This window comes from Phalacrocorax carbo, chromosome 6, assembly GCF_963921805.1.
Source record: "Phalacrocorax carbo chromosome 6, bPhaCar2.1, whole genome shotgun sequence".
Lineage (NCBI taxonomy): Eukaryota > Metazoa > Chordata > Aves > Suliformes > Phalacrocoracidae > Phalacrocorax > Phalacrocorax carbo.
In genome coordinates, this window is record NC_087518.1 from 50,483,810 (window position 1) to 50,509,228 (window position 25,419).

General features: G+C 41.1%; 1 protein-coding gene across 4 annotated transcripts in view; it reads left to right on the top strand.

The window, feature by feature from the left end:
- The first annotated feature begins 1,874 nt into the window (after window positions 1–1,874).
- The window catches only part of TESK2 (testis associated actin remodelling kinase 2), an 84,047-nt gene continuing 60,502 nt past the window's right edge, over window positions 1,875–25,419 (top strand). Inside the window, exons 1-2 of one of the 4 annotated variants that reach the window (XM_064455206.1) lie at window positions 1,875–2,097; window positions 9,902–10,202. In XM_064455206.1, the coding sequence (XP_064311276.1) occupies window positions 9,981–10,202 (222 nt within the window). In that variant the 5' untranslated portion in view covers window positions 1,875–2,097; window positions 9,902–9,980. Of the gene's footprint in view, window positions 2,098–9,901; window positions 10,203–15,902; window positions 16,014–19,566; window positions 19,621–20,427; window positions 20,447–25,419 lie in introns of those variants that run through there. The other 3 variants (XM_064455209.1, XM_064455210.1, XM_064455207.1) reach the window with 3 other exon arrangements.

Genomic DNA, 25,419 nt, shown 5'->3' on the forward strand with positions numbered 1-25,419 from the left:
TTTCCAACATGAAACACACTCAAGCACATTTTGGATTGAGCTGAAAAGATTAGATGTTAACTTAATGACCAAGGATAATGAGAAAAACATAGTACTAATATGGTATGGCAAGGTTGAGCGATGCGTTCTTGTCTGAGACCCTCTTTAGTCATAACTCCGCTCTTTTTAACTGCTTGGGATATGGTTATTCTATCCAAGACTCTACAGCAAATAAACTTTGTTTTTTGAAGAGTTTCAGTAAAAATAGCTCAGCCTTTGCCAAGGATGAGGTCAGGGAAAAAAAATCAATCCCTTGCCAATGTAAAACAAAACCAAAACCCCCTTACAACCATTTAATGAGATGTTCTAGTCCCACTGTGCTTTGGAACGGATACTTGAAGTTTGGCAGTGTGTCCTAGCAGGAAGAAAGATATCTTTTTCTATACCTGTTACAAACTGCCTACATGTGGCTAAGTTATAGTGCGAAAAAAACCCAGTTTATATGTGAAAAACACAGACTTATTACAGCTTGGCAGCCAGAACCTCAGAAAATTTGAGATGCAGTAAGCAGGCTACAGGCTCGAGGGGCTTATGAGGAAAGGTTGAGAGAACTGGGTCTGTTCAGCCTGGAGAAGACTGAGGGGGAAATCTTGTCAATACTTACAAATATCTAAAGCGTGGGTGTCAAGAGGATGGGGCCGGACTCTTTTGTGGTGCCAAGGGGCAACGGGCACAAGTTGGAACACAGTTAGTTCCACCTGAATATGAGGAAAGATTTATTTCCTGTGCGGGTGCCAGAGCAGGGGCACAGGCTGCCCAGGGAGGCTGTGGAGTCCCTTCCATGGAGACGTTGAAACCCTACCTGGACACAGTCCTGTGCCCCTGCTCTGGGAGTCCCTGCTCAAGCAGGGGGGTTGGACAAGGTGATCTCCAGAGGCCCCTTCCAACCCCTGCCATTCTGGGATTCTGTGCTCCTCTGCCGGGACTGACACCACGGCTTGGGTGCAGGCAGCTGACAAAAAAAGGAAGGGTTTGAGTATAATGCTGAAGCCCTGAGAGCTGGAGGGAGGAAGAGACCAGAACAAGGGGTGAGCCTGTGGGAAACGTGGTGGGGGCCGGTCGCTGAAGGCAGTAGGGCAGGGAGGCCGCCACGGAGCCCAGGTATGGTCATTTTAAAGCCGGGTGTTCCCTCGGCGGTGCGGGAGCGGCTGTCGGGCGCGGGGCAAGGGCTGGCGCCGGGCCCGGCCGCGGTACCGGTGGGCCCGAGGCGGGCGGTGAGGTTCCGCGGGCCGCTGGGCAGCCCCTCCCCAAGAGGGCAGGGGTTCCCGCCCTCCCCGGACAGACAGCCGATCACCGGCCGGCGCACACCCCAGCCCCCGCCGCAGCGATGCGAGGCCGCTCGGCCGCCAGCCTCTCCCCAGCGACCCGGCCCACCACCGCCATGGCACCCGCACACAACCCGCTCCCCTGACAGCTTCACGCCTACCACTGCCTATAAACATACGGTGACTGGCTCTTCCGCCCGTCCGTCACGGCGCGCACCACACCCCTACTGGCTAACTCTCTTATTTATAATCCGCCCTCAAAGGCTGACCAGTGGAAGCGAGGCGCCCCTAGCAACGCCCCCCTCTCTTTCCTACCATTGGCTCCCACTCTGCCTCCGGGAGTTGTTGTCTCTCGTGCGGTTGGTCAAACTTCCTGCCTCTCAAGTCGCTCATGGCCAATTAGAAAGCGCCACTCACGTGGACTACCTGCGAGTCACTCCGCCCGCCTTCCCTTCGTCCATTGGTCGAGCGCCACCGTCCATCCAGCTTTTCCCGGCGTTGATTGGATGCTAGGGAGGGGCGTCTCCCGGTCGGGAGCCGCCCCGGTGCTGTGGGCGGCTCAGCGGGGGGGCGGACGCGTGAGGAGGAGGAGGAGGAGGAGGAGGAGGAGCTGGGGCGATCGCGGCCGCGGGTTCCGCAGCTGGGCTCCCTCCTCACATGGGGCCCCCTCGCTTGCCGCAGCGGCGGGGAAGACCCTCGCCGGGCTGCTGAGGAGCTGGGGCTTGGCCGCGGGTGGGGTATGCAGCCATGAGAGGCCGCGCCGCCCGCGGGCCCTGCTGGCGCCGCCGCTCAGGTAAGGGCCGGGGGGCGGCGGGGGACACCGGGGGTACCCCGCGTCCCTGCGGGTGAGCGGCGAGGGGAAGGGCCTTGCGGGTGGGGGGCGCCCCCGGGGGAAGAGGGGGGCCGTTCCGGGGAAGGGCAGCCTTCTGGCGGCGGGGAGGGGGCAGCGGGCGGGGTCCCCCCGGCCCCGGTGCGGCGGGGCGAGCGGTGCGTCTCGGTGAGCGGGGGAGATGGGGGGGGGCTGCGGGGTGCACCCCTGGGGGTGTGGAGCGGGGGCGGGAGCCGCAGGACCGGAGCGCTGCGGGGAGAGCCGGCTGCAGAAACCCCTGTCCTGACCGGGGGCGAGGAGCTGCCCGGACACGGCTGGGGGCTTTTCCCAACCACGCGAGGATTGCCTTGAAAATGGTCGCTTTACCAAGAGGTGTGAAAGCCTGGCGCGGGTTTTGCTGTATTCTTACCCTGTAAGAATACGTGAATCACGTTTTAGTGACAGGCTCGGCTGTTCAGGTGTACGTGCATATATGTTTGCTTTGTGGCCTTCAGATGAAAGGTGCTATATAAACGCAGATGGTCGCTCTTCATGGTGCATTCCTTTGAGGGTGGGAACTGTATTTGCTTTAAGTTCGGGGGACTTTCAGCTTGGGTATTCTGATAGGTGGTACCTTGATAGTTGAAATCTAAAATTTCAGGAGTACCGAACTGAATTTTATTTAAGTTTATACCTTTCTGTCTGTCCCTCTAAAAAAGACTTATGGCTAGTATTTAGGATCATTTATGAGAAGCTTTTATGCTTCAACTGAAATGATTAATTTTTTAGTAGAGATCAGAGTTCTAGCATATTTTATTGTCTGCAAAATCAACAGACTTACAGTTCTATGTACCTAATTAGGCAGTGGAATTTACAACCTAAGATAAGATTTTTTTTTTAGTGAGAAACTCTGATATACCCAGTGTTTTAGCCATAAGCCTTTCATCATCTTCATCTTTGGAAATTATCGTTGCATACTGTATCCTGATAGACCAATAACAGTGTCATTTTTCTGACTCTCGCAGAAGTATACTGTACAGCTGTAGACATGGCTGTGTAATTCTGTTGTCCGTTTTGGTTTGTCTTAATATAAAACTCGCATGCAAAACCTGAGCAGCTTGATCAGAAGGTAGAGGGGTGTGTGTTCCCTGTACCTGGTGGCAAGTGTGTGCTCTCCTATGGTTTTTGCTTTGAACTTCTTTTGTGCTGTTTTGTTAGGATGCTTGGCTGGCAGCAGGAGTGGAGCAGGAGGTAGGGATGGAGCAATCCTTGCTTCAGTGCTTAATATTTTTCTGACTGTGGAAGGAGAAAGTTGGTCTGCATGAGTGGTGGTGTAGGCCTCCTGTAACCTCCAATTCTATACATTTGTGCTTTTGCATTGTAATTCTTTATGTAAATGATTTCACAAATTCATGAAAGAAACTCAGGGTTAAAGGGCTGCTTCTGTGTCTGCTGCAGAAAAGAATGAAGCTTGTGGTTCACTTGCATCATAGGTTCCCTTTCTGTATTCTTCCTGTAGCTGAGAACCATGCATTTGCACAACAGCGAAGCTTTTTATTGGATCCTTGCAGCCTGGCACAAAAATAAGTGCTCTTCTAGGCAAGATCAAAAAAATGGTCAATGTTCATAAAATTTTTAAGCCCTTTTCCTGCTTATTAGTAATATACTAATTTGAAGCTGTCTGTCGGTAAGTGCATCTAATAATCAGCAACTATCCCATTGGCTCCATCTGTTGTCTGTTGCCAACTCCTCCTTCTGACTTAGACAGTAAGCTTCTTTTCATATGGCCCTCTCACTTATTTTTAAGTTGAACACATTTCTGGTAGTGGCTAAGCCACTTTTTGATATGATTGTCCCATTGGTTGTGCTGGAGAACTGTCATAGCTCTTGCAGCCAGGAGGGGAGGTAGCTGAAATAACGTTGCTTCTGAAGGCTGACTTTGTATGCTCCAGGTCTGTGGCTCACAAACCGAGTTACATGTTCCTCCTTGGTACTCAGGGTGCTTCAGATTGATATGTAAATACCAGCAGACTCCAATGCCTCCAGTACCTTACCAACAACAGATTTGTGAAGCCCTGTTCTTGCTTCAAAAATTCATAAACGGGTTAGTCAAGACTGTGTTACTGTTCTGTTTGTGCAGCTGGTACCTGAAGTAAACATGGTACTGGCCGTTTTGAGGTAACATGGACTGGTGTTTCAGCTGTATTTTAAGGGTAGATTATGGAATGTGTTTAATAGTTGTGGAGATTATACTTTTAGCTGGAAAATACAAATATTGACTGTCTTGTTTGATGATATGTAAGGTTTTGTCCAATAGAGGTTAGTCAGGTATGTAATTCAGCCTGCTTACTTGATCTTCCTCCCTCTTACAAGCATTATTGTTCTCTTTTCTTGTCTTGCGGTGCTGGATTGTCTCACTGGCTGCAGTGAAGCAACAGAAAGTTGCTGCTCGTCTCCTGCAAGCCCCCCCCCAGTGCTAACAGATCTGTCAGCTCTCAGTCATAAACCTGGCAGAGAGGCCAAGGGGAAAATGCCTTGATTATTGAGATGTTACAATACCTGTTGGTATTGGAAGGCTTTGCCTCCCTTTGTTTTTCTCAAGAGCTAAAGCAAATGTCAGCTTGCTGACACCTGGAAGGCATGAGTGGCTTCTCAGTGTCTCTACTGAGCGCTGTTTTGTTAGGCAAACATAATATAATTATCCATTTGATGCAGCAGCTGTGTATTGTACATGGTCTACTTGAGTGATCATTTAACTCTGACGATGCTCTGTAACTAGGCTAGAGTCTGTCTGCACTGTGGACTGGAGGGAATAAAACCAGACTAGGAGATGAATGGATTTTTGCAAGGTCCTTCTGTAGAGGTTTAGTTTTTTATTATAATTGGACCCTAGAAACTGCTGGCAATTATACTATGGGCGTAAGGATCAAGCGGTTTTTTGTTTGTTTGTGGGTTTCTGATCTTCCCACCCCCCCAGTTCTGTTTGCCTTCTAAATATGTGCCAGAATTTATGCCTATGCTGGATGCAAATATTTTTAAACCTACAACCTTGGCCCTGAGTCCTGAGCTTTGCAATAAGTTAATGGCTAGTTTCTCTTACTGGTTTCAGACTTGGCTACAGTCACAAAATAAATGAACTGTTTGTTTCTGCTTAGCCTCTTTGGAGGTTTGTTTGCATTACAAAACGACGATGCATTTTAGCAGACTTCCAGTTTCTGGAGTGGTGTAGTAGGGCCAATTCAGTGCTGTTCTGAGGAGTGTCAGCCCTAGTTATGGGAAGCTTATACTATGACAGTACTGGCTAGAGCTAGGAATTATGCCCTACAGCGGAGACGAAATTAAAGCAAAGTGTTACCTAAATTGAAATAGAAAATGGTGGGATTTTCACATTCGAGTGTAATGTTGCAATTGAGACTGTAAACTGGACCCTAAGATTTAATCCTGTAAAAGTAGTCAAAAAGACTTCAGCTTCAGGATGAGCTGGGCTAAACATAGTGCAAGCTCTGGTACTGTATTTACTTTGTCTGTAAATATTTGGTATTATCTTTCTCCCAAAGACAAGAAGCTAAGTTATGGACAAACCAAGGAACTTTCCTCTGTTAGGAAAATGGATGACAGCTGTTGAGAACAAAATTGTGAAATGCCTGGTTCTCTTTACCTGTTTAGTTTGATTTCTTGTGTTTCATTCCTGAACACTTTTTTCTTTTTTTTTTTTTCTCCTAGGCAGGTGACCTCAAAGTCAATTCAGTCTTTGGAAAATTTTGTTCTTTACATTCCTTTGAAGCTTCTCTGAAATTTGCACCTTACTACAGTGAATTCTTCCTGGCCCCCCCCCCCCTTTTTTTTTTTGAGTGACACTTGCCAGCATAATTCCTTCATGTTTTTGTAGTGCTGTGTTTTGAGCTACATCAAACTAAGAGTTTAAATAGTTAACTCTTGGCAAATAACTTATGTCAAAGCTTTGGCATCTTGTTCTTCAGAAAACCTTTTCAAATTAATAACATGCATCCATCAGATTTATTGCTTTCCAGGCTGAATGCCTAGCGACAGTCTTCTGTGTCTAAAAATGGTTGTTGTTGTTGTTAAGGCCATCTTTTAGGAAATTGTGAGTTTGACGTTTGAGTACAAATATGCACGTTATAAAGATACTGGAGACAGAAAAAGTCTTAGTAATGAATTGAAATGTTTTTTTGGAAGGATCTTGTTTTATACCCCGAGGCATTAAAGAGATGCTGCTAAAGTTGAGAAGCCTTCCCCATTTTTATGTCTATGAAGTATAAAATGTTAAGTGCTGGCTAATATATGTCACCTGTTAGTTTTACATTGATGTGTGGGGTATAACTTGATGTGCTGTTGTGAGGTTTACATCTTTAAATATTTGCAGGCTTAGGCATTGGTTTTGAATGCCAAATGTCTAATTAACCAAATAAATGCTGATAGTATTTGTATTTATAGTAATTTCTACAATTCGAAAAATCAATGCATTCATACAGTGGAGGAACTGATCTTAGTATAATATTAACGTGGATAATATTTTTATTTCTTCAAGGTTTGTGTTTTTTAAACGAAGAAGTTGAAATGTGCTAGGGCATGAAACATTCTGAAATTGCTTCTCAATAATGTAATAAATGGATGAGTAGGGCAGGTATGCGTTTTGAGAGGTGTATTTCTAAATGTTTTTGTCTTGGCAGAGTGGGGTGTGTTTTTCTTGTATAAGGATGTCAGAAAAATTGGTCTGAAAGCTAAGAATTTATTGGTTTAAGCTGAACTTTAATATGAAAAAAAATACCCAACAACCTTTTGGCTGGTTGCAGGATTTGCAGGATCGTCTTGGATTCTGTTCACTGCACTTTAATTAACCATACAAGGTAGTAAATTAAAGTACCTCAGACTGACTTGACAGTCAATTAAACCTTGGTTGATTTCATTGAGAATGTGATCATTAGTGTAATTGGCCAAAATGACAGGAGGCCTGCTTGGAATTGTGCCCACTTGAAGTTTTCCTGTAATTCTGTGTAGGCAATCCTGGGCAGAAAACTAGACAAATAGAGTTCTATCCTAATAATTTCCAAGGATTTTGTGTAGCTGTCTGGAAAGAAGGCAAACTCTAGCAGGTAAAAATGAAGGAATGGGTTACTTCGGAATCCAGATGGCAAAACCTTTTGGGGTTTATGTTGTGTGAAGTACTTTGAATCTCTTCTTTCATTGTGGGATTTGTAAAGAGTTTTGGAAACTTCGCCATGTGATTTCAATCAAAAGGATCTGTATGTGTGAAGGAGATTTTTTTTCATTTGGCTAAAAAAAATTAGATTGAGAGACTATGTTGAGAGCTGATCTTTTGTTAATGGTGTCTGGATACTTAAGGCAAAGTTAGGCTTTTCCTCCTGTTTAAGATTGCTTATCTAACTTGGTATCTTCCTGTAGGTAAGACAACAGCAGTCTTTCCTAGTTTGTTTTTGCATATATCTTACTTCACCTGAGAATGTAAACTTACTGCCCTGATTTACAAGTTGCTTTAGTTTGCTGGGCTGCAGTGTGGATGTGTTGTATTACTAGATTTAGCAGGGGTGTCTAGAAGCTCCTGGGTCCACTTTATATGGTGTTGCTGTGATACTGGAGTGTCAGACTGCATTTCTGGGGCAAATGCTTGCTCCCTTACTTAGAAAGTGTCTAGTGCATGTGGGTACTACTCTGATGCAAGTAAGTTTTTAAAAAATTGTTTCAATTACAGCAGGTTTTCTGGTCAGTCTCCAGACTGTTCCAGAAAATGAATTGTTAACACTGGTTTCCTGCCTGTCCTCCTTCCATAGACAGTTCTTTTGTTTTCTCCTTGAAAAGTAACCAAATTATAGTTTGTCCCTTTCAGATCAAAAGGAATTATTTAAGCATGCCTTGGAAATTCCCAGGTATCTTTGCTATAGCTGAGGAGGTTCTCTGGGCTATTTTTCTCAGCTGGGGAGATACAACAGGCTTTATCTTCTCATGGTGCTTCTGTACCTTTTCCAGACCCTCAAGGCTCATGGGGCAAGAATATGAGGTCAGAAATTGGATCCTGATCTTCTGTGTGGCAGTCAGCCACACCATAACATTGGACTATGTAGTAGTATAATCTGAAAAGTGCAGTAAGCTCCTGCATGTGGGAGTCTGCATATAAAAATCTGTAGGAATACCCCAACATGGGATTTGGTAGTGATTAAATTATCTTAATGAGGCCTTGATAAGACTCGCTTATATTCACCAACTCCTATTTAGAGAGGTAGGTGTTAAGGTATTTGAAATAAACACCCTTGAAAATTATGGAGGTGTTTTTTTCCCCGTTTTTTGGAGAGGACAACCTCCAAATTAATTCCACCCAGTTCAAGAGAGCTTACTTCTGAAGGCAGGGAAGGACTATGTGTTTTTCTGATGTGTTGGCACAGAGCATCTCTGAAAGATACACTGCATACAAAACATGGGTATAGCAACACTGCTATATATTCAGAGGACAGCTGGCGTGCCTCTGTTTTTGAGATGTTCTTCAAATTTAGTGTAATATTCATGTTCTGTACATCTGTTTAAATAGAAGTATAATTGCCTGGCCTGCTCCCTGCTTCGTGATTATTTTGTCCACCTTTTTTTTTTTTAAATTTTATTGTTTCCTTCCCCTCCCACCAGTTTTTCATTCACACTGGGGGGGGGGGGGGCGGGGGGAAGGAGGGGAAAAAAAAGGCAATTTATCCTCTTTGTGACTGCTCACTTTGTTCAGGTTTTGTAGGGGCTCACCAGATTGCTGTAAATGAACAGATAAGTGTAGAAAAGATAAATAACCTCCTGAATCTAAGTTGTTTTTTTTTTTTTTTAAAAAAGTAGGCCACCTGTCAGGTTTACCAGTCCAAACTGAATTTGATGGGCTCCAGAGTCATCCTGATTGCTTCATCATCCTCTTAAAAGAAAAAAAAATCCCTTACCTTTTTTCCCCCCTTCTACTTGGCAAATGTAGCTTGTTTCCTGTGTTTTCAGTTGAACTGAAATTAATATAGCTTTATAAAGTGTGTTTGTGGGGAGAATTGTTCTGGCATTTTCTTTCAAGAATACTTTGGTTTTGTAGCAGTATTGTTGATATTTTTATAAATCTGGAGCTGGATCTTTAGTATGTATAAACTTGTGTCCTACCAGTTAAGGAACTGGTCTTGGAACGCTCGTAGCTGGAAGTTTTAAAAACAAAGGTTTTGGTGCTCCAGCTACTGTTATTGACAGCTAACAATTTTCTTTAAGTTAACTGAAAGTTGATCTGTTTTTTATGGTTAGGGATCCTCTGTTCAGCCCCTAATGTGAAACGTTCTCTTGCAATAGCAGTAGATTGGTCACCAACCGCCAGTGAAGTAGAATAGAACGTTACATTTTGTGGGTTTCCTCCAGCTTAGTTGCTTGTTTTAGCAACCAGAATTTATGTAAAAAAATGAAAGGGGCTGGGGGAGGGAATGAGAGTTTTTTGTTAGCAGTTAAATTTTGAGTTCCAAACTTATTCATCTTGTAATAGCTGAGGTTATTTCCATGAATCTAAAGTAAAAGATCATTAGATTGTCTGTCTTTACTGATGATGCTGTGTGGTTGGTTTTGCTGTTTTGTGGTGGGTTTTTTTCTTTTGGTTTTTTTCCCCCTCTCCTTTGTTTTTTGATGCCCCTACTTGGATACCTTCTGCTTTTTTTTTTCCCCTTATTCTCTTAAATATGCGCAAGCTGTGTTGAAGTCCTATCAAACTTACTAGATATGTTTATGATAACAGTAATCTCAATTTCTTGTATTTTAGGATCTAACAAAGGCAGAGAAGACGGCAAATGACCTAAGATGTGAGTTCTTCCTTGGTAAAATAAAACCTTGTTTTCAAAATGGACCGAAGTAAGCGGAATTCAATAGCAGGATTTCCACCACGCTTGGAGCGCACTGAAGACTTTGATGGTGGCACTGGAGGAGAAGGGACTGCATCCCAGATAGGAAGAGTTTGTACCTCTTCATACAGAGCCCTGATAAGTGCCTTTTCCAGACTTACTCATCTTGATGACTTCACACGTGAAAAAATCGGCTCTGGTTTCTTCTCTGATGTGTTCAAGGTGTGTGTTTAGTTCTTTTCTCTCCATATTTGCTTCATTTTTTGTGCTGAGAGTGAGTGAGTGATGAAGAACTTGCAGGTCTCAAATATTTCCTCTGTCACTCTTCCAGCTATTTTTTATCACTTGTAATCTATCTGGGGAGCTGCAGAGGCTCTTCGGGAGACACATAAAAGCTAAAAAAATTGGTTTATTTTTTGGTCTCTGTTGTGTATTTTCGCATTCATGTAGTATATTAAATACCAATGGCTATTGGTCCTCTTATATGTAAGTGTGAATGTCTTTAATTTAGCCAGGTTATTAGTTTTGTGGGATTGTACTCATTCCTTTGCCTCCCAACACTAGATGCATGTGTTAGATCTACACACAGTTACTGAATTTGAAACCATGAAATTAATTGCACTGAGGTTACAATACAATTAGCTGCTCTTCTCTGTTTCCTTTGCTGCTTGTTGTGCCACGCCTCTAATTCAAATGATCAGAGAGATTAGCTTGAAGTAAATAGTATGAATGGGAAAAACTGATGTTGTCAGTGGCTGGCTGCTATGGATCTGGGAAGTGGATAGGATCTTTGTAAAGCAGTTTGTGGAACCATATAGGCAACCGCAGTTTTATAGTGATGGTGATATTTCTGCTTTCTGACTGTTCTGGTAAGGTTTATCATAGAGGAAGAGGACATTGAGTTGAATTCCAGGCTTACAGGCATTGTGAAAATAATTTGTTTCCTTGTCCTAGTTTCTGACTTTAAACAAAGTCACCCTCCAGATTATTTCCATTTCAGCGAAATGCCAGAAAATTTTATCTCACAATATATTAAGTCCATTCCATGACACTTCATGTGGTCTCTTCTTTAAGAAGTTAAACCAAAAAACCTTTTATCCAGCTTTGTTGCTGTGAATAACTATGTGAATTAGAAAATGAAAATTTTTTAAATGTTGCTTTAATACCCACAGGCATTCAGATCTCCATATATACTTGTCTTGTGTAAAAGCAAGTCACTCTGCAGAAGTTTTTCTGTTTAGCTAGACACATGAAATTTAATTTCCACTAACACAAGGTTTTAATTCTTTCAAATGGGCAGACATGAAAAATTTTGTTTGGGGTGTTTGGAAGACTTGGCACAGGTCAGCTCTTCATAAAGCCAGCTTGTATACCAACTGAAAACCAGGTTTTGTTGTGGGTGTTTTTTTTCTTCTTATTTTTCCTGTTTGGAAAATTTTCTATGATGCATTTTGTAGGACCTGTCTTTGTGTCCAGACATTTCTTAACATGAAATGAACAGACTTTTAAAGTTCTATTTGCTGCTGGAACTCATCTTTACAGCTTTTATGATGAGGCTGCTGTGAAGTGTAAAAGCGTACCAGTAGACTTGGGTCATCTCTAAGTAACTGGGGAATAACAGACCTCGGTTTGTTTGTGCGAATTTCAGAATTCATGTTTTGGAGTAGTTTTGCCTTAGGTTTATCTCAGCATTGCTGATGGGGCATTGTGTCTTTTCCTATTGTGTAAATTCAGGGTTTTGCCCTCTTTAATACTTGGATTTTTCCACTGCTTACATTATTAATTTATCCTGTAGTAGTATTGCCAACCATATTTATGTTGGGAGTTCAAAAAGTTTTGTAGTCAAATAGCTACATATTTTGTGGATAGACTTACTGGGTGAAATAGCTGTAATATTCTACTATGCATTGGTGAGGAACGTCATGGAGAAGTGCCCTGAGGGAAGGTGCTTGCATATCCAGCAGAAAGGTACGGTATTATTGGTTGCTGCAAAAGAAAAGTAGGTGGGGGGGAAAAGTGGCTAAAAGTAAAGGGAGATTTCCAGCATTCATAGTAAGTGATTTACTAAGAAAATCTTATTTTATGAGAGCACTTTGTTTAGTCAGGTAGTGTCATGCAGAGGTAAACATCTCTTTGAGAACTTACGTTGATTGAGAGAAATCCTTGATATCTGGTTTGGCTTCCTGTGCATAAAGTAAGTCTGCTACCTCTTTAAAAACCTTTCCCTGCCATTCCCCCTTTCAGTAAGCTAAACTAGACATCACACCGTGTCCGTCTGCAATCAGTGGCATTACTCTGAGTGCAGTGGTCCCTCGGAGCCTGAGTATCTAGTGTCTGTTTTCCCAGAAGCAACCACAGACCTTCTGCAGGGAGACGAGTGATAAAGCCTTTACTTTCACATCAGCTTCAAACAAGGTCTCGCTTCAGTTTTGGCACAAAGGGGTGAGAATGCATTAGTACCTTATCTTAGATGCAGTTCCATACTCGTTTAAGCAGGTTTCTGTTCTGCTAGTTTATCAGCCTGACCACCTGTCATTAATCCTGCTGTGCTGATGATCAGATTTCATGCAAGAACCTTGATGTGCTTCCAGGAGGGAGAGCCTCATGGTTTGATACAGTTAAAAGTTCAGTCTGATCTGCGGGCTTCCAGCTAAATGACAGAACACAGAAAAATCCAGGATAGTTCTAGACTTACTGCGTAAGTAACTTTACAAGAGCAATGAAGCCTTCTCTTTAAATTAGCAAAGGTATCTCAAAAAAAAATCCCATGTCACCAGAGCTTTTTTCAGTTGTGTATTTGTTTTGTGAGTATCGTACATTGGACTACTCAAGTGATTTGGCAAAGAATGCTTGGGCTGTTTTGAGGGTTTGGGATTTTTGTTTTGCTATGTAACTGACAATTGTTTTCAGTGATTTCTTCCCCTCCATCCTTTTCTGTGGAAACTCTTTTTAAAATATAGTCTACCACAGTGGATAGAAGTTGCTTTCTCTTAACTTGGGAATAGGAGTACATTGCAACTTAGATGTATATATTAGTGGTCACATGTGTTATGCATGATCTCTTAGCATTTCTAGTGCACCTTCGTTCATACACAAATTAAACTTTGTGGCTTATTCAGGATAAAGTATTAAACTAGCATTTTGATTTTGTTAGCCATCACTATAATACTTAGTATTTGGGTGAACATGAATTTCAAGTATTATAGAAACTAGTTTAGAAAACCTGAACTCTCAAACTATTAGCGATCTAGTTTGAAGCAGCCGACTAGTGCCTGTTCTAATTTTTAGCAGCAAGTGCAGCACACTGAGGTTTGCTTTTTAAGATGGAGCTAGGCAAAGACTGTCTGTAAATGAACAATGTCCAGCTGTGATCCCAAACCTTTAAATTCCTAGCTGGGAAGACCAATAAGGACTGAGAGAGCTATGAGTAATTGTGGGAGAGATTAGTTTCCGTATTATGCTTAATATTGTATTTGTAAATAGATAATATTAATTATAAAATGTGTGTTGGGACAGCAGTCAGACTAAAACCCAGGATCTTTTTCTATTTAAATATACCTTCGGGTTCAAAGCCAGTATGAGATATTAAATTTGCTGTAAAATTCCTTCAGGTATTCTTTTTGGCTCTGCATTCTGTAGCTGAACTTTTGAGAGAGACTGGAAATACTTAGACACTTTGGCTGAATATTAAAAATGGACTTTTGGCAGTTTATTATTAATGTATACATGAAAACAGGGTTCACTTATCCAGTATAGAATTGAGCAAATTCAGTGTCCGGTGTGTTTGCATGTTGGGAAGGTCGTGTTGATGTACAGGTGTGGTTGCTGGGGAATTTGCGGGTTTTTACTATTGAGGAATGGTGAAGTCTTTTGACATCCAGGGAAGAATTAATGGTTTTGTCTTGGGCAGTTCTGGATGCTAAAATAGTTGTTTCACTGCAGACGTTCTTCTGCTGTTTTAAATATGCTTAGCCATCTAATTAGCAGTACTATCAGAAGATGAATTGTCATTGTCTTCTTAAATTATGTTTGGGTCACTCTGATTAGCAGCAAGGTGTCCCTGCACTATAGAACTATTTTAAGTATGAGCTTAACTGCTGAAAGCTCCCCCTTCCCAATAGCTGGAGAGCTGACATATGTATAACGGAGGAAAATAATTTCTATTTGTCAGGAAACATGATCTGACAAAACTGCTAAGGCTAGTGCAGTTTTCCAGAGATTGTCTTTGGGACTGGCAGAGATCAAATGTGAAGACGGTACTAAGGCCAGCAAGGGCACAGTCTTAAGCACCTCGAACTGTGCTTTTAACCTTGCAGGAGTCAATAGACTTACTATTTGAAATTAATCATCAGAGAGAAAAATTCTGTCTTACTAAATACTCTAAGCAATGTGTCAGCATAGTTTGTGTCTTACAAATGACCTTCCCAGGTGTATGTCTGTAAGCAGAGAAGAAGGTACATAACACCTTCAAAAAATCAGTTAATGAAATAGTTGTTTAATGGTTGATGGGCAAAGCTGAGCCTATGAATATAAGATATATAAGGCAAGGCAAAATGTGACATAAACTGCCTTTCAGAGCTGAAATACTAAACAGCTGAGCATGGGTGCCTCCAGAGAAAAATTTTGAGACGGAAATCAGCCCTCCCATTTCAGCATACTTACTGACAGCACCAAGCTCTAAGCACTCAGTTTATGATCCTCTGTAACTGAGATCCTTTCTGCAGAACTTCTGCCTGCACAGTTTTCCCATTTTTGCGCAGATATTCATGCCAACTGAGACATACTTTTTTTGGGGGGTGGTGTGGGATGATGGTGGTGGCTGCCTTTTTTTTTGTGTGTGTTGCCCCCCTTGAAGCATTTCTTAATTTTTCAAGACCACCTTTAATTCTAATTCTGTCTCAGAAGTGCTTGGCCCTCCTTCACCTTCTGGTTTGACTTCAGGCAGATACCTCCAGAGTCTTACTTGATCATTTTACCAGTTTACTGGTGAACCATGAGCTACTCCTCTGATTATAGTTTTACATTGCAACTTCCTTCTAAATCACATTTGCCTGGCTTACTTATGAAGATGTCTTAAGATATATTGAAACAATATGAAAAACAAAATATGATGAATCTTAGTGCCAGTATGACATGGACACCCTTGAGAAACAAATGCTGGAAGTACGTCAGTGCTATTCTGTGATGTCTGGACTCCATAGCCTATGAAACTAGCACTATCCAGGTGCAAGGCCGAGTCTGAATAGAAAGAGAGGGCAACTTGCTTAACAAGAGGGGTGGTGGGTGCAAATGGGTCAGTATCCTCAGGCTATTCATGCTGTATGTGCTTATGCTGCAGGGCCTCTGATTTGAAACCCTGGGATGATGGTCCTCAATTCATCAATTAGTTGTTAGTCATTATTTTGTACGGTCAAATTTATGTGCTCTGAATTTCAAAGGTGCTGACTGATCAGGGGAGGTACACCTGTCTAAATACATACCTTGTGCCTGAGGGTAGGATCCTGTTTCTCATATTTATTTAGTATCTTCAAGGTGCCTTAAAGGTAGGCAGCATCTGGCTGTCTAATGCGAAAGGAGAAACAGGGATGTTGTGGAGTTGTGTTTAGGGGTAGTGTGAACAACACTTACATATAATTCTTTTTTATCAAATACTTATACTTAAGATAAAACTTGTAGTTCTGTTACCTCTAATGTACACTATCTAGTATCATTTCTGTTTTGTATCATTTATGATACTGTGTCTCTCAGGCACATTGTCATGCTGGTGGGCTTGATCTCTGGAACATCTATCTGACTGTGGTAGATCTGAGAGGCGCTACTGATGTGGCTTTCCCAAAGTGACTCACTGAGAGCTGTCTTTTTTGCACTTTGACTTGATTACCATTCTGCTTCATTAAAATATCTCTGTCTATAATTTTGCAGGCCTCGAGGAGTCCAGTGCAGAAATGTTTGATGTTAAACAGTAGTCACTTTCTTCTTTTGGCCTCTGACCTTGGTTTGACAGAACTTGCTAACTAGAATAAACAACACAGGGTAAGAACTGTATAATAGAGTGAGGGACACACCCCCCATCCCCCCAACCCTCCCCCCAAAAAAGTATCTGTCTTGGTTGGCATGAATATCTGTTTTCATGTCATACTTTGCCCATTATGTCTCATGGTTAAACTATATGTTTAAAAATAGATGCATTATGGACTTCTTAAATAATTAAGGTTCGGAAGGATTATTAGATCATCTACACACACATTGCCACGTAATCAAAGGTCATTATATTTCACCAGTAACTGGTATTTTGTCTACAGCATATATTGGCACCACATAAAACACTGTTTTGCTTCCTTCCACCCCCTCCACTTGTTGTTTTTCTAATTCAGTTCTGAACTGAAGACCTAAAAGACAGTATCATAGATTCCAGTGCTCAGTGTTTTATCTCACTGTTGTAAATTTGTACCTACCTTGAAGTCTCTGGACCTTTTAGTCCACTCAGTTGTTCTTTGTATTGTTTTGTTTGCGCCAGCATCTTTTTAGTACCTCTTCTTTCTTCCCAATAAAACTTCATGTACATAATCAAGTTAGGGTTTGACCCTTTTGGCCTGTTTAGTCCCAATTTCTGTCTCTTTCCTATCCCACCCCCACTCTGGGAATGACCTAGTTCTTGCAATATAGGTGTAAGTCTTTCCAACATCTTCTCCAATATCTTTGTCTTTGTAAAGTGGACATCCCAACACAGAATGCCCTGGTTTTGTTCTTAACAATCACATGTAGAGACTATCTTTTTGCTTTGTGTCATACTCTCATAAAACACACACCACTTTTTGTTAATATAGCATGTTAGTACCCTATGTTTAATGGATGAGGGTCTCCTCTTCTGTAGCCTTCAGTTCTTGTTTGTAGTGAAGTTTTTAATTTAGGTGTTAATTTTTGCTCAGATGGATGTAAGATATCAAGTGGACTTCACTACTTAATGAAATAATGTGAACAGGGTCATGCTACAAACTTAGTTTCAAATTTTGTGAGTGGCAACTTCAATCAGTGAGCTGTAAGTGAACGCAGAATATTGAGTAACAGGAGGCTGAGCTCAGTTCCTCTGGAAGCTCTGGAAAAGACTCCCCTGTCTTACACTGCTTTGTCACGTCCAACTGTACCTTGAGTCAGTCTTTAATCTAGTCATAGTGGGTTGTGGCATGAAGCCAGATATCTTACAGAAGTTTCTGTTCAGGTACATATATTGCTATTGTAAAACAGTTATACAATTAGCTTAATTAATTTTAAAATTAGGTGATAAGATTTATGTAAAGCTGGGAAGGGATGTTATGAGAACTAATACAGTATCCATTGCTGAGCTAGGCTCGTGTATGTGATCTGTTCTTGGTAGCTATTTTCAGCCTGTCCTTTAAACTTCCATTATAGAAGATTCTAGAACCTCCTTTTGTGTACCCAAGCCATATTTTATTATTACTTTTTTTAAACTATCCTTTTATAGCTCGAACTTCCTAGTTTGAGTTGTTTCTACAGGTGGTCCTGTCTATTTGCTTATTGACTCTACTAGCAACTCATTACTGACAGAGGGTTCAGTTTTCCTGTGGCATTTAGTGATACATCATGTCAACAGAGGCCTTCTTCCAAGAGTAAAATGTCTGTGAGTGTGTGGAAGGAGGGAAGGAGATATTTGAGTAGTTTTATAAAGGAGCATGCAGAAAAACTAATGCCAGTTCAGATTAAAAGGAGAGGATGACTGCAAAAGGACGTGGAAAAGGTGCAGGGGAAAAATGGCAAGAGAATCTGAATTCAAGGCAAGGTTGCTGCTGCTTGGCTTGCAGCCCACGCTCAGCAAAATCCCACTGGAGAAGGTGTTGGAAACTAGTGGCTCAGAGTTTGAAGACGGCACTTTCCAGAGCTGGAATCTATATTAACTTGGGTTTTGACAGATAAGCAGGCACTGCGATATTTGAACTGTCAATGTGTTTTAAATCCAAATGCAAGTCTGTGCATCATTGCCAGCCTTTGCAGGATGGCCGAGAACAGAGCCTGGTATGGAGCTCCCTCCTGCAGACAAGGCCCCAGCACGCTTCCAGGATGCTACAAGCAAGTTCTTACCATCTCCTCTGTGTGCACCTCATTGCCGCATAAAATCTTCAAGACTGTCAAACCAATACCTTTCCCCATGAGTTCTTTTAAGGGGGAAGGGGCTACATGTCAGCACAAATCAGTGATATGCTGATCATTCCATCTAGAGACAAAATTTTCTTAATAATCAAAAGGGTATATTATGATTATTTCAAAACTCTCAACATAAACATTGACAACAGGTAACAGTTTCTTTGTTAATACCAATCTAAGGGATGAATTTGCCTAATAGTACAACTCTGGCTTTTGCTTTTGAATAGTTTCATTACTTTGTCACCATGCTTTAGGCCAACATTACATTCTTCATGGTGACATATCTCCATAAAATCACTTAATTGGGCAGAATGCTTGTGTGTTTATGTAGAGGATGATAGGAAGACTAATTGTGTGTAGATGTTTTTCTTTATGGTAGCTATTGTATATGAGGTTTAGTGTCGCTGGAACCATAGCTTGGCTAACACAGTGTGTGTGTGAACTTGCATCATGTCCCCAGACTTAAAATGCAGTAAGAAGAGTTTTCCTCTTGTCTTTAGCAGCCTACTGGAGATAATTGCAATTTATTTTTTTTTCTGGAAACTAATTCTTGCCCAGTAGGCATAACTGCTTTCTGCAAGTTTTGCTTATATCAAGCTTAGGCATTTTAATTACTTTTTAGGCCTTCCTGCCATATGGTACACCTTTTATGTTTTTCTTTGCTTTATAGATTTGTGGAGTCAAAAGGTTAGGGTTGGAAAAGAATTCATGTCATCTTGCTCTTCCTCCTTTTGTCCCAGGGCAAAAGCAGCTTTATCTGTTGCTCTTCACGGACATCACCTTAACCTGTTCTTTAAAGCTGATAGGAGAGATTACTGCAATGGAAGATACTAACTCCCAGGTATCTCTGAAGAATCAATTTAACTGAGCAAGAGAGGAGTGGTTGCATAAGCCACACTGGACTGAAAAACCTCCAACAGTAGATGAGGCTACTCTGACTACCTCTGAAGACAATGTGCATGAACCACCCCTTCAGCTGGTTGAGCTGGAAGCACAGAAGCTCTTGGCAGAGGGATGGTAAAAATCTTCCAAGGAAGTGAGAAAGTATCTGGAAGATTTGCTTTCCATCATCTATATGTGCTTTCCTCATACCTTCTCTATTTAGTAGCATTGTAATTTTGTCTCAAGGAACAAAATAGTAACACTACCCATTTCAAAATTTGAAGTACAGCAAAAATACCTTTCTACATAACTCATAAGGAAGTATTTCTGGTGTTCAGGTTAAAAGTATTCTGAAGGCAGCACTGAAGAAGTCAGCTGATAATGTGAAATTTCACAGGAAACCTCAAGTGTGTCTCATGCTTTTTCTTTGTCCTTACTGCTTCAGTTTCAGAGTCTTCTCATTTTTCTAATGTGTTGTTTTGAACAGGTAATGTAAGGATTGCACTAGGAAAGGATCCTCTTTGCTTCTGGAATTAGCAGCCTGATCAGGTCCTGAACAAATGCAGGTGTTCTTCAAAAACTTTGTAACACATTATAGGTGAGATCACACAGTATCCTTGATATTTGTGGGACTGTTTGATAGGCTTAAAAGGTATTTTATTCTAGTTACCCTATGAAGTATTTGTAGGAAACTGTCTAGTTGTATGTATTAAATACTTTTTAAGCATTGGATATTTGACTTTCTAGAGCTGGGGAATTGTAACACTTGGTGTTAACACATGGGCAAAAATAACAATAAAAATCAGTTCCATAACTAGAAAAGTGATTAGTGAATTACTTCAGTCTTAATGTATTTGGTGTATAAAAATTGATGCCATTACGGTGCATAAATGGTCTTCTAATTAGAAAATAGTTTTTTGAAGGTACTCTTTAGTTGTAGTGAAAAAAAAGCTTAATAAAGCCCATTGGCTAGAAGCTGTAATAGTTGTGCTTGTTTTTAAAAATTAAATGGCTATGGGAACAGCCTCACCAACCAGAAATTGTCCTCTCTCTCCTGTTGGTTCATTGGTGGTATGTGTAGCCATTCTGGTTTTTCAGACTGTTCTTGATTAAGCTTGTTCAGAAACCTATAGCTACCAACAGTTTAAGGCAACTAATGGTCTAGACAATTGAATTTTTTTTAACTGAAGTGTTTGGGTTTTTTCTTCTTGAGATTGGTGTTGCTACATCAGGCAAAATAGGACTCTGCTTATGACATATAGTGGCAGAAGTCCTTGTAGGTTGGAAAAAGAGTAGGGAAGGAGTAAGTGGATTATTTTACGTATTGGTTATGCAGATCTAATATTTGGTCTTGCAGTCATGGGGAATATACCTTGACTGAGAAGTGACACCCATTTGAGCAGTGCATGTCTTTCCTCACCCAGGTGTGGTGTGTTATTCCTCTTCTAAATGTCGTCTCATTCTGACGCAGTGGGATAGAGCTGTTGCAGTTGTTGCTGCCCTCCCTGTGTGATGTGTTGTCTGTTAGAAAGACAACAAATCTTGTCCACGCGTGGTTTTTGGTCTCATTTCAATGGGATTCAATTTTAAGCTGAAAGTCTTCCCCTTTTGACTAGGGGCGGAAATTCCTTTGCCTTGCTCAAGATTACAGAAGCAAGTTTGAGGCTTAAGGTCTCTTATGTGAAGTCAGTGTTAAAACATGCTACTAATTGTTTGCTTGTGAATGTAGACGCTCTGTTATATAAACTGGCCAGGAAGGCTAGAACAACTTTGAAACTTCATTTCAAGCTCTTGAGTTATATCAGCTAGGTGGTTGTAATCAGTCTCTCTCTACTCTGGTGCTTGTCAGGAGTAGGAAGAAGCACCATTCTGGAACTGAGATGAGGCATAAATCCTGAGGATGCCGGTGCTTTCTTAGTCAAAGTAGAAGTCTTGTAAGTTTGATTTGTCTTACAGTGATGCGTGAAGTATCAGCCTTTTGGAACCCTTCTACCAACTGCGAAGATGATTTGTACAGTGACCACTAAACCAGACAGTTGTCGTCTTCTTGCTAATGATTTTTTGGTTATTAAGGTGCCAAGTTGCTGTCATCCTAGTCCTTGTCACTTAATTAGCCAGTGCTTTTATAGGGCATAGGCTGTGGGGAGACGTACTAATAAATAAGCCTTACTTCAAGAGATCATTAATATAGGAATTAAAAACCTCACCTGCGTTATTATTCTTTATGGATTTCACAACCAGGGCAAATAATTGCTTCATCCCCACTCATGTGTGAGTATCACTAAAGTTCAGAATTACCTGTCTGTCTTGCAGGGCACTCTTACATACAGCAGAACTGAGAATGCTTTGAAATACAAAGTAGAATGGAAGACTAGTTCACAGTTATTATCTGAAGTCCTGATTATTTATTTATTTTTCTGACTAGCAGTCTTAAGATATGCATGTTATAATCACTTTATAACACCAGTTGGGGAAACACTGGGAGTGACTCAAAAGCTGTCACCAGGTAGCAGATCTAATGAAAGCCTAGCCTTTTGTCGTGGTGTTGAAAAATTTTCAGAAAACTTTCAAAATCATATTTCTGTAATACTTTTTCCTACAGTCCTACTTGGCATCACTATAAGTAAAGTCTAAAACTATACTGAGTGAAGGAAACTAACAAAGAGGGGAAAGAGTTTTGCTTACAGTATGTTTCACTTTCTCTGGCCAGACAGCTTCTCTGCTGGAGAAAGAAATCTCTGGAAAATACAGTGGAACTATCATTATAACCTAAAAGTGAAGTATTTGTTTCTTTAGTAAAAATCCAGAACAAAAAACACTGAAACAAACTTGATGCTAAAAGAATACTTAGTAAAAAAAACAAACCATAGGTTAATGTAAAGTTGTCTGGTCTGAAATGTACTTACCACCTGTTTGGAAATGTGGCCTCTTCTAACTCTTGCTGAGCAGCTGATATATTGAGGTAAGTCTTTGTTGTCCTCACAACTAGTGAGAATGCTCACAAATTCTGTCAACAAGAAAAGCACTCTGATACTGTAACAAGTGGGACCTTGCAGTAAGGGAGAACCCCTGTCTGGATTTTGTTTAGTACAGTGACTTCAGTAGTTCAGTGTCCTTTGGGCCTTTGATTTTCTTCTGGAAGACAAGTTGTGCCAATCTGAGTATCACTGTGCAGTTTCCCAGGGGCAAAGCAGGTGGCAAGATTCCCTTGGCACAGAAATGTTTGTGGGCTTTTTGTCTTGTTTTCCATAACAATTTCTCAAGCACAGTTAAATGATCTGTTTAGTTTTCTGTTCTGGATGGAGATGTGCTGGGTTGGCAGCTCTGGGATTTTTTGTGTTTTGCCAGTTGGCAAACATGCACATGTGTAAGCTCATTCATAGCTGATACTGAGAGACAGGTGCTGATTTACTGTTCTTCAAATAACTGTGTTGGCATATGTCCAGTATTAACATGACTGCACTTAGAGAACAGGGTGCATCACTTAAGATCATTGTGACACACCTCTCTGAACACTTATTTACTGGTACTGGGAGGTGGGGGCAAGTTAAATATATTTCAGTGGTGGATTTCACTGCCTGTGTCTGGAGAATGTGTGTGTGATGGTAATACACATGCTTATGTTACTGACTAGCATGAAATATAAAAATGAAAAGTGCAAATTATTATTGATGGCAGTAACAGAAAAGAGATGTTGCCTCAGATCCATAGGAAAGGCTTCTTCGTAGCCCCTTAATAGACATTGGTAATGTTTAGAGAAAGGAACTGCAAAACCTGCATGAGATGGCTTCTGTTAGTCTTTACTTCTCCAGTTGTTGGGAATTCTGTATACAAGTCATCTAAGATGTCTGGTTCCCAGTAGCTGCTGAGGCCATATCCAAATTGTAGGGACTCCCTTTTGCTCTCCTTATGAGCTACCTCTGGGGGTCACCACGGCTGCTGACCAGATCTCGCTGTGCTTGTCACAGCCTGAGAGCACTTTGGGGTGGCTGCACGGCCCTTTGTGTGGGGCAGCAGCAGGCGCTGCTCTGCATGGGTGGGGCCTTCTGTTTGATGGTCTTGTTGGATTAGGGGTTGAGGAGAGGACAGAGCTATGAAACCTCTGTTGGTGGAATCGATACTGAGACAGCATTGCGTTGTTAACTAATCCATAGCTGACAATAGGCCTACACTGAGTCACTAATGTCAATTTGTAACTTTCACACCATCTGCCTGCACTTAAGTCCTGCATAATTCTTGTGCTTCCGAGCTTTTACCGTACTTCAGACTCAGTATATCTTTTCCTTTGCAGACTAGGAGATTAGACTCAGGTATGAAGCACATACTTGAGCTATATGCTGAGTTTGTGGTATGACAATGCTCGTCTGCATTTTCTTGCCTTAAGAGGTGGGTCCATGTTCTTTCTTCTGGATTGCAAAGGCATTTTATAGGTTACGTTCTGCAGACCTGGCTACAAAATTAGTGAACTTCCCCACCTAGGCTGTTCCCGTTTGTATCTCATCTCAAACTGTGGAACAATAGTCCTCTGATTAATTTGTGATTTTTCTCAAAGTAAGACTGTAGTCTCTTTTTGCCTTTGTGATTTGATTGAGACCAAGTTAAGGGCAGAGAGATGTGCACAGATTCCTATCAATAAATGGTTTGTTTAAAATAAATGAATGCTGTATTTTGGACCCTGGTTCTATGTTACAGTGGGTAATGAAGAAAAACAAAATACAAAAGATAAATTCAGGGTTTTTTGGCACACACAAATGGATTTACAAAGTATTGACCGTACTGCTATCTTGCTAATTGTAAGTTCACTTTAGTTTGGCAAAAAAAATATGGAGAACTAGTTTGACTGTAAGTGTGGAATATGCTGTAGTAATTGAGCATGCTACTTTGCTGAATTGGTGATGCTAGAAGTCACTGAAGTTATCGAAGTAGGATCTTAATTTGATGACCAATACCAAGCCTTTGTACTAAAGGGAAAATGGTAAAGGTATTTCTCACAACTGTGTTTGGTAATAGAAATTAGTGAAGTCACAGTTACTCTCAGGCTTTTGAAAGCTTTTGGGTTTTGTTTTGTGCCTAGTTTCTTACATCTTTTGAACCTGTGATAAAACTCTTGTAACACATGCCGACTAGTTTTGCTTGGCAAAGTTTTGTTACACTTGGCAGGCTTCTTTCTTGCTCCAAGAAGTTAGAGTGTAGTGATGTTATATACTACTACTCTGGAAACAACCACAACCGAATCTGACTCTCCTAGCATCAACATAGCAGCTTAATATTATCTGGACTGATGTACTTCTTTAAGCTCTTATTTGTCACAGCAAATTTTCCTAGTGACATGATGTTTTTGACTTGATATAGGCATCACTACTATGAACATGTGTATCTGACTGTAAGTACATTTTAATGTTTAGAAAAACATTTGAGATTCCAGTTTTACACACAGTGTGATCTGAGCTGAAGAACAGGTTTGCCTTCTCAATTAAAGGGAGCTTTCTTCAATGGAAAATAGAGTTCTGTTATATAGCATAGTTAGTGCAAACAGCTTAGAAAGGTAACTAAGGTAATGTCTTAATCTCTTGTCATCACAAGAGAAAATACTCGCAAATCAGGTAAAGACACCTAGACTGTTACAGAAAAGAGATTGATAGAAGGCGACATAGATAAATAAAAAGTCAGTTGACCTTTGCTGTATATGTCACTAATGTGAAGGCTGCACGCTGAGTATGGAGGAAGCATTTGAAACAGTAAGGTTGGTGAGCCAGTATAAGTAAAAATATGTGCAGCATTTTAATGGATAGAATCATAGAACGGTTTAGGTTGGAAGGGACTTTTAGAAGTCATCTAGTCCAACCCCATATAATACAGCAGAGCTCAGAAACAGGAAGCAAACTCAGGGAAGGTTATCTATTTGGACTAGAAAGGACTGCTTTTAAAATGGTACTTCGGACACATGTCAGGAAAGGCAAAGGTGAAATGACCAGATGAAGATTGAGGTGTGTAAAAGAATGAAGAAATAACTGTGTGGTGTGGGTGCTAGGGAGAGAGAGGCAACATGATTTTATTTAGTAGGCTGTATAAGATCTGTAAGTAATTAAGCATTGAGGTTGGATACCAGAAGAGGAAGGAAAAACTGGAAAGTAATTAAATGCAGTTTTGGAAGAGAATGGTGACAAAATACTTCCAAATCATCATTATATAGTTGGAAAAAAAAGAAATTGCAGTGAAAAGCTAGGGGCAGAACTGGAAGTTGTATTGTGATTTATAACATCAGTGTTAGGAAGTGTTCCTCAGATGCACATTCCAAGGACACCTGGAAGGGTACAGTTAATAAATAGTAAAAGTCAAATAGGCCTTGTGGAAGATGAAATCAGGCTAGATTTCAGCTATTGCTTAAATGCTTCTC